The 10,304-nt window shown below is 33.0% G+C and overlaps 1 protein-coding gene across 1 annotated transcript; it reads right to left on the bottom strand.

Moving 5' to 3' along the window:
• Window positions 1-3,827: 3,827 nt before the first annotated feature.
• LOC107823891 (NADH dehydrogenase [ubiquinone] iron-sulfur protein 5-B) lies at window positions 3,828-9,373 on the bottom strand. The gene is made up of 2 exons (XM_016650597.2): window positions 9,158-9,373; window positions 3,828-4,205 (listed from the first exon to the last, which is right to left on the bottom strand). The coding sequence occupies exons 1-2, from the start codon at window positions 9,305-9,307 to the stop codon at window positions 4,104-4,106; spliced, it is 252 nt and encodes an 83-aa protein (XP_016506083.1). The 5' UTR covers window positions 9,308-9,373; the 3' UTR covers window positions 3,828-4,103.
• Window positions 9,374-10,304: the final 931 nt, after the last annotated feature.

Here is a 10,304-nt window from a genome sequence, read left to right as displayed (position 1 = left end):
GACTTTGTAAGAAATTCTAATACTTGGAGTGTTAAATGAATAATATTATTTATCCGCGTTTAGATCTTCTTGAAGTTGTAAGCATATTAACAACAAAAATGAGCAACATTATTATTTTTCCAAGTTTAGTTCTTGTAGAAGTTGTTAAACCAAGCAAATTTTTATCATGGATAAGGAGTGCAAAGTTTATACGTGAAATAATGGGTAATACTTTAGAAGTTATCCCTCCCTTGAAATCACCTAAAATATTCGTTAAATCTTTATATTGGACTTTAAAATCAATTAATATTTTATTATCTAATATAATTTTTTTATTTCAACAATGTAACATTATTGTAATTCCTTTCATAGTATTATATATGAATATAATAGCCTATTTTAGAAGAAAATTTATTTGAGTTGTGTTTCTTCTATACAATTTTTTATTGATTGACGTGAGGCTCACGTGCAACGCACGTACACAAAGACTAGTCCTATATTAAAAGCACGAAAGGCCTTTAACAAAATATCATTCGCCTTTTTTACTCCTTTAAAATATAATTCACATTAGACAAAATAGTCATTTGATTATCCTAATATTTAGGACCTAAAAATTCATTGAAATTTGATTATTAAATCTTTACTTATTTAAACTAGGTTCCTAATTTTTTTTTGCCTTAAATAAATGATTAAGAAGTCAATTATTTAGATCATTAGTACAAATTTTGTACCCGTTCTTTTCGAGTAATTTCTATATGGCAATTGGAAGATGACTGTACTTTACAATGAGTAAGTTTTTAGAAGCATTTTTTTACTTAGTATTTGCAACAATGTATATTAATTTTATCGTAATTAAGTGGTAAACAAAAATTAAAAACTATTAAACATATAGGAAAATAACATTTCACTTAATTTTGTCTTCTTCAATCAATCCAGACTATTATAAAAGTACGAAACTTAAACACAAAATTAGTCGACCTTTTCATCAAACAAAATAAATTTTACATTGAATAAAATTAATGTTTAATTAATATTTTTTATATTTAGGACATTAAAATTATCTAAAATTTTGATTATTAATTTTTTTTATTTGAACTATATAAGAACTCCTAATATTTAGGAATGTAATCCCAATAATATTATTTATATAAGTTGATTAAGTTAATTTTCACAAGAATAGATAAGGAATTATTATTTCACCTGGAATAATAATTAAGGTGACATTAAAAGTCTTCCATTTCAAGATACCAAGAGATGAAAACTTAAAGTAAAACTCAGGAGCTCACAATTATTTTCAAATTAGCTAAAAATTTAAAGATTTAAGGTGAATAATGTTAAAAATATTAGCTATTTCAAACTATTCTTTAAAAAAATGTTAATAAAACACTTTCCAAAAGTGTTGTGATAAAGTTTCGTAATTTTTTATAGTGTCGATAAATCTATCTAGCGGATAAATATTACATGTAATTGAAATAAATATCAAATTAGGGATATGTGGCTAACTGATATACCCATCATTATTGACCTAAGGAAGTAATGGTATTTATTAGTATGTATAATCTCTTTAATTATCATGATAATGATTGAATCTATCTCTTTATCATGATAAATCTATCCCTAACGAAAGTCCAAATAATAAGGTATTTTGTAGAGCTGAGTTGTTCTTTATCGAGTTAGATAAATGTGATTAATGTTCATCATTTTTTCAGGAACTTGGATTTTTTTTTAATTTTTATTTAATAATTCAGACACTTTTGTAAATAATATCTATGTAATTTTTATAAAGTTTATATTTATTGATATAAAATACACACGCGGCGTGTACTCTAAGACTAGTTGATTTAAATGCATGAGAAAATAATCAAGTAGAATAATTATTACGAAATTTTCAGCCAGAATAAATATAAAATAATAGAAACAAAAATAAAGATCATTGACTATCAAAGTGGAGAACGGATTAGAATATATAACTTGTAGGAGCCCATGAAAAAAAACATTATCTTTACAAATAACATTTATTAAAATTTTATAAATCCAGAAGCAAAAAATGTTTTATCTATTGGGATATAGTCTCATAAAAAAAAATCTGGTGATTCTCGGGGATCGCAACCAGAGATAGTGGTTTAATTTATACGTACGTCCATTGATTAATTGAAATTGATGGTTAATATTATTTTTTTCTCCAACTTTATCAAGTTTCTTTTCCTTATGACCATTTATAAGTTATAACCAACCATATACTGTCTTAAGTATCTAATAGAAATAACCATATACTGTATTAAGTATCTCATAGGAATAAATTTACTGATTAATTTGAACAACATTGTTAAAGTCACAACTCGTTCATGCACCGTCACCCATTCGATTTTCTTTCTTCTCTCAGTTTGGTTCTCTCGTGCTTTTTTTATATGTTATTGAAATCAAACTTATGACATTATAATTCGAATTATTACCTCTTAACCATTAAAATGTTCTGTTGAGAACATGGAGAAATTTGCATAGATAGTCCTTTACTAGAATTATGAGTTTGTGTCACATTACAAAATGAGCAGCGGTTGTGATTATTATGGACGCCATAGGAGGAGGAATTAAGGGGAAGAAAAAGGTAGGATGATGTTTGTTCACTTGTTAGGACAGGTTGAAAGTTAAATGTAATGTAACAAGCACAACAATGCAAGCAATAAGTTGAAAATCAAGCTATAATTAAACATTGCATATGAAATTTTGCCTCACGTGAAAAGTAAAAAGGACAATATTTCAGCATATTACATATTACATAATGCGAGTTAATTTGTTTTCTATATGTGGATTCAGATAACTTTCTCGACCTTTGGATAACATCAAGTGTACGAGTATTTAGTATTTATAGGGACAAGGCACATATATAGCATCTGGCAATAAAAAGTCTTGGCCAAACCAATGTCAACTTGTAAACCTTAATACTAATCTTCCTCTTTGAGAACTCTTCAATAACTCCAAAATATACAGACATGGCCATCTTACTAACTCTTTTGAAGAACTTCTTCAACCTTTCCTTGGATCTATTCTTTCGAGCAAAATTGTAGCTAGTGAGAAATGCCCTTCTACCCTGCCAATATGCATAATCTCCAATATTATAGTAGACTCCATTGATGGATCGAAAGCTTTCACTCTTTATAGCATCAGAAGGGAAGATTGGGCAGACCCTTGTACTATGGATTGAACTGCAATTATTCATCCAAGCCATAGTGTCCATGCATGCAAGGAGCACTCTGTGTTGTGTGTGTTTTAATTTGTTTGTATTTATAGTTTATTTATATAAGTAAAGCTTACAACATCATGTGAAAATTTCTTGAGTAGTTGAACAAAGCTAGTTGTTACATACTAGATTTGGTAGCTTTTGTTGCACCCATCAATTGTCCACCAATAACATGGAGTTTAGACTAATAAATACTAACCACTTACTAAGTTGAACTTAGTCTCAAAGTTCATTTTTTAAAGGTAAAAGGGTACATCATTCTATATATTAGGTTATTTACTTGATGATTTGTTGACCATATATGAATAAGAATTTATGCGCATACGTAAAAAGAAAAAGGCTAACTAATGCGCATGCAAATTATGATTCCATTATTACGCAAGACAACATGAGAGAGAGAGAGAGAGAGCGCAACCTACGAAACAAATTAGTTTAAGTAAGAAATGTTGTAAGAGAAAATTAATGGAGAGGCAAAACGTTCGAGGTGAGTGATTTTGGTTCACAGACCATTTAGCAAAATCTTAGCTCTTTCCATTCTTGTTATTTCCTATATATTCATGACCCAGGCTCAAGATTGGTTCGTTGTGAAATTGATAAACTACATAATAACTTAAAGAAAACGATCATTCCATTTAATGAGTCCCAAATTTCCAAGAACTGAGATCATATTCCAATGCCAATGGTAGGACGCAAATGTGCCCTTAAACATATGTTGCATATCACCAACAAAACAAAGGCCACAGTGAGAAAGAAACTGAACAGAGCCATTTCAATTATCCAGCTCACATCAAATGCAACTGACTTTACTCTTTATTTCAAAGTTCAAAACGACATACAGTTACTTCCACGTCTTTTGGTTGATAAAACCATGTTTTCACAATCAATGTCAGTGATGACCACCACCACCGTCTCCACCTTCTTTTTTCTTTTGTGAAGCAACTCTTAACTGGCGCTGCTCCTCTTTGTAGATTCGGTTCCTACGTTGATACTGCAGTAAAGGAAACAACCCTGTAAGTAAGGAGTATACTGAAAAGTACCAGAATATATTACGAATATACTTAACTCATCATTTTCTAAGTGTTTTTGACCTACAAAATTCCGACTTTTGCCACGTCAAAATTAAAAATAAGGATTAAAAAGGATCATAAAATTCTCTATTACTTCAAAAAAAAAAAATTAGAAGGAGCCAGTCATTTACAGCTACGAGCAAGAGGAAGGTGAAGAGAGAGATGAACATATATCCTTTTATTTTAATAAGTGGGAGATATCCATATCTATTCTTCTCGTTATTCCTGTGGGACTAAACCAGGCTGAGCCATAACTGAGTTCAGAAAACTACACTGTTTTAAACATTGACAGCCGCCAGCAGTAAAGAGTTTTCAGAGTCTGTTTCTGAAAATAAACTATACACCACTTGTGCTGTTTGATCAAGAACCTTATTAGCTAATGCACCTCCAAGGTTTCAACATCTCCTGATCTTGATTCGTTACATATATCAAAGAATCTAAGCTCTGTACTTTGCTTTGTTGTTTGATCTACCATAAAATACAGCTTAACATAAAAGTAAAAAGGAGTAGAATTCCTTCCATTTAGAAAAATTTAAGGATTTCCTGAATCTACAACTTGGAAGCCGAAAGATTAAAGGGCTGACTGGTGCTTATTTTTTGGCTAAATCAGAAGGAAGATCAATCAAATTTAATAAGTTCTAGTAGCATTAGAGCATGGTTAACACTGAGGAACATTATGAGAGCTGGGAAGAAGCAATGTCCTGGAAGTGAACACATTAACCTTTAACATACACACGACCGTAGACTAGTATGCTAGTAGTCTGGACATCTAAGTATAATTAAGAGCTGCAAAGGATCCAAAGAAACTGACAGAAGGTTGAACTACAACACACGAAGAGTGAAGTTAAACTAGCATATTGGAGTCTGACATGCACCAGTAGATTAGTAGAGGACTAGGGAGCACAGACATGATACCTAATTTAACATATTTTAGTCAGACACTAGAAGTCACCAGCACGCCTCAGAAAATGACAGACACATTTGTTTCCTTTTATATGTTATGCTTTCAACATGCATGGGCTACTCCTGGACACCAAATGGACACTTTGCCTTCCAAATTCGACCTAATTAAAAGGAACATGGACAGATAAAATTTTCCCTAAAATTAATTTTTCAAAATGTCAAGATATGTAAGTCCATATATGTGGAGCATTCGCTACTTGCATCCCTCCGATTCAAGATGCAAGTGCATTAGACCAGAAACATCTTCATTAGTCAAAAAAAGAGGACTCTGCAAACTCATGTCTCCGAATGCCAAAGACAAGAGAGGAGGAGGATGGTATAAACAGGGAAAAAGATGTCACTTTCAGTTTAGCAGTCATATCCGTTGAGATTATTCTATAATTTTATCACATTTCCTTATCCAGAAAACTGAAAAGTATTAAATAAGTCTATCACACTCTTTTCCCTTTTTTGTTCTTTTGGGGGATGGGAGTTTCATGTTAGATGCAAAAGTTTTTCTACATACGATTGCTTAAGGCTCAGGGATTAACAAATATTGACCTTGATGGCTTGATCAAAGATATTATAATTTATTTGGCACCATTAAAAGTAGTATAAAGTATCTTTCCCACCCGACTAGTGCAATTGAGCCTAAGAAAGCATAGTTTCCTTGACATGGATAATCTCTTAGAGAGCTTAACTTGGAAAAGTGCTTCCACCACTAATATATGTACTCCCAACACGAAAACTGGAAGGAGGGTTTGCTGCTTTATTGGACATCTACAAACAGCTGAAGATTCTTTCCTATTAATTCCACCAATTCCTAATCTTTCTTTCTCATCAATTAAGGAGGCTTATACGTCTCTGCAGGATCATAAAACTCCTAACCTCAAGCCCCCAACTTAGGAAAAAAATATGGGAGAAGCTTGAGGCACTTTTAAGAGACAAAACAACAATGCTTGTAAGTAGAATAGATAAAAATGCAGAGAGCAACAAGGACATGAATTAATGAAAGAGCCATAATGAGATAAGAGGAGACAGTAGCTGAACAAATCAAGCATAATCTCTTTCTGGGGCTCAAACAATTAGCTTATGTCATTGTGTGTAATCTTTTCTACAGATAAAGGACAGAAGTTGACGCACACAGGGGGTGCTTTACTACAGATGTTCCAGTTTAGCACTTGTAAATCAGCTAGACCCGATTAGACCATTTCCAGCTCATAGAACTAGAAGTGCCTTTGCATTCATGCCTTCTCTAATAAACCATTCAAGGGAGCCTAAATAAGACTAATCAAAGAGGTACGTCCACCCGACTCTAGAAATAGACAAAAAACGGAAATCTGCATCTCTTTTACAAAGAATGAGCGAAACACTGGTAATCTAAAGAACTCTTGTCAAAATCATTAAAGTAGATCAATCAATCAAACAACTAAGCCTCAATTACAAACTAGATGGACTGACAATATAAATCCTTCATATATGCTCTATTCATGCCAATTTCATTTCAATACTGGCGAGTAATTCGGCTTTAGGCAAAGTAGAGGTTCTTTACATCTTGCACTTATCTCTGTCCAAACCTAATGAAGATGTAACACCAATCAACTAACTTTAACACACCTAGTTAATATCACTTGTATGGATCCTTTACTTCCATTCTATTCTATTTTTAGCTAAATTTGTATTGGTTTGGTTCTACAAATTTGCAGATCTTTTAAGATAATTTTACACCATGTGATTTTAGGCCTATCTCATCTCATTTTAACACCTTTGTAGTGTAATTGGACTAGTGTATTTGAAGATCTACAGTATGGATGGAAAAAACATCCCAGCAATTTTTCTCATTTTATGTCTCTGTGTGCTACTTGAACTATCTCTAATGTGCGTTTCTAATCCAATTTTGTATGATCGCATATCCATCTTAACATCTACATTTCTATGTTACTTAGCTTGTCAATATGCTGAGACTTAGAGGCTCAACATTATCTTTTGAGAAAGGACTTAGAGGTTGGTCTCACAACTGTTCTATAAAAGTTAGTAGTATATTCCTATAACATAGCAATCATGTAGCACCTCCTCCACTACAACCATCCTATTTTAATTATGTGTTACGTCTTCATCTATCATATCATTCTCATGTAAGACTGGACTCAAATATCTGAATTTTTTTCATTTAGGAACCACAGTCTTATCCAATCCACTTTACTTTTGTTCTTATGGGAGCTATACTCATAGTTTTGTTAGCATCTATTATGTTTTACTTCTACAAAACCTTGCTTTTCAGAATACTTTTCCATTGTTCTTGCTATTAATTAACACTTTCACTTGCTTTGTCATTAACAAAATGTCATCTGCCAGTAGCATCCATTATGGAACCTCATCTTATATAGTATTGGCTAACTCATTAATAACTTGAGTAAACAAGTAAGATCGCAAGATCGATTTCTAGTGCAGACGAACGGATATGGAGAACTCCTTCGTATCTCCTCCTACAGTTCTCATACTTGTTATTGCCCCTCATACATATCCTTTATGCTATTCATTTATTAGATATCTCAAGCACCCCATTCAGCTTATAACCTCGTGTCATCTAATGTAGTTGGAGAAAATGAAAAAATTCATGCTTTGATGGGATACAAAGCTGAGAATCTATTACCGGAAACTCCACAGAACATGATAATCAAATTCTACTAAATATTTATTCACCAATTCAACTTATAACATACATGATAATGAAATTCTACTAAATATTAATTCACCAATTCAGCTTATACCATATCAAGTTTCTAAAATCCTATCTTTCTAATGTATCGCTTTTTTATCTTTCCTTGTTTTGTCTATGAGTACCACTAAAACTATCCTTCTAATGTGTCGTTTCTAATGTTGACCAATTTTGTAACAGCATATCTATTTTACCATATGAGGAGAAAGTCTGTTGCAAAAATGCAAAGTAAGGTTGCGTACATAAGACCTCATGTGGTCCGGCCATCTCTGGACCCCGCGCATAGCGGGAGCTTAGTACATCGGGGTTGGGCTACCATCTTATATCTATCTTACCATATATGAAGTAATATTTTTGGTCCCACAATCGTTCTATAGAAGTTCCCCCTTGACTTTGTCAGGTGTTCTTTTATCACATAGCAGTCATGTAGCATCTCCTCCTCATTAGCCATCCTATTTTCATTATATGTCCTACATCTTCATCTATCATGTCATTCTTATGTAAGACTAGACACAAATATCTGAATTGTTTGCATTGAGGAATCACAATCTCGTCCAATCCCACTATAACATTGTTCTTCTTATGGAGGTTGAACTTTCAGTGTTGCCTGCATATATTCTTAATTCTATTTTACTTCCACAAACCTACTTTCCAGAGTGCTTCTCCACAGTTCCCGCAATTAATTAACTTTGTCGCTTGATTCATCAATTAATGAAATGTCATATGAAGATAGATGGAACCTCATCGTGTATACTATTGGCTAACTCATCCATAACTAGAGCAAACAAGTAAGATCTCAAGACAGATTTCTGGTGTAAACACACGGTTATGCATAACTTCTCTATATCTCATTCTACAGTTATCACATTTGTGACCGCTCCTTCATACATATCATATACGGCATTTATTACTGTATGTGATATCTCAAGCACCCACCAAATTCAGCTTATAACGACATGTATCTAACGTTGTCGGAGGAAATGACAAAATCCATAACTCTATCGAATATTTATGCACCAATACAGCTCATAAGATATCAAATTTCTAGAACCCTAAATATCCTAAAAAACAGCACAGTAAGAATTATCCACGGTACAAGGAACCACTGACTAATTTAAATCTTCACGACTAGAGCGATTTAAGAAAGGCGAAAGTACCTAAGAGAACGGAATCGAATCAAAAAAATAAAAATCGGAACAAATGGAAATGTACCTCTTTGGAATGATGAAGGCATTCGAAGTAGTCTTCTCTAAGAAGGGAACAGTCTTTTGGCTCCCTGCATCGAGACATACACTCACTGAAGTCCATCCAGAAATCATAGCATCGCCCTTTGTTCCCTGTTATTCCCCATCCTGACGCCATTGAAGCAAACTCTTGTTCCTCTTCCTCTGAACTTCTGCGATAGTAATCGCGTATGTTGCGATCAGAATCGGATGTTTAAGGGCTAAAGTTAGGAGTAGCTGATGTACGGGGCGGATCTACATTTGGGCCAAGGCCCGGCATCTTCTACAAATCGAGGCCCAAACTGTGGGCGAAGTGCAACAATAGCCATTTTTAAGCCCGCTATTTAAAATATATTCACAATTTACAATGTATTTAAAGATTAGTCAATTCATCCAATCCTGAATTTGGAAATTCAAGACTTACTGTCCTGAATTTTTGAGTTGTTAATTTGAAATCCAGAATTAAGTGTCCTGAATTTATGAACTACTAATTTAAAATTCAGGACATAAGATTCGAACTTCTAGACACAATTTTCGAACTTTAGGACATGATGTCCTGAAGTTTGAATTTTGAGGTTTAAACTCTAGGATATCGTATCCTGAACTAATTTTTAAATATATTGTAAACTGTGGATATATTTTAAACATACTTAAAAGTGGCTACCTGGTGTCATTTCAACCCAAACTGTTGCCCATTGAATTTAGGAATTTTTACCTCCTATAGCAAAGCTTAACACCTTATTTATTTTAAATAAATATCATTTAAAAAAATTATATTCTATAGATACCTTTTAAGGTTTATAGCAAAATATTTAATTTTGGTTACCTCCTAGTCCTAAGTCACTAAATACGCTAATCAGTTACAATATTTTCTCTCTCTACTTTGATACATCTCATTCTCTTCCCCCATCCCATTAAAATTTCCGATATTCTTCCTCTTCTCTGTCTAGTTCGCTTGCGATTTCTCCTCCGTCGATATCCTCCATTTTAGTAGGAGAATTGTTAGCAAGAAGCCGATATCCTCCATTAATTGATTCCTTCTCTGCTACGGAGGTAACCAATATATCTTGATTGGTCCCAAACCAGCCAATTCCGTTAAGAGGCAAGAAAGCAACAGAGGAAGACACCTGAAGAGC

The sequence above is a fragment of the Nicotiana tabacum genome, chromosome 11 (genome assembly GCF_000715075.1).
Source record: "Nicotiana tabacum cultivar K326 chromosome 11, ASM71507v2, whole genome shotgun sequence".
Classification (NCBI taxonomy): domain Eukaryota; kingdom Viridiplantae; phylum Streptophyta; class Magnoliopsida; order Solanales; family Solanaceae; genus Nicotiana; species Nicotiana tabacum.
The sequence above is the reverse complement of the archived record's forward strand: the minus strand, read 5'-3'. Positions and strand labels throughout refer to the sequence as shown.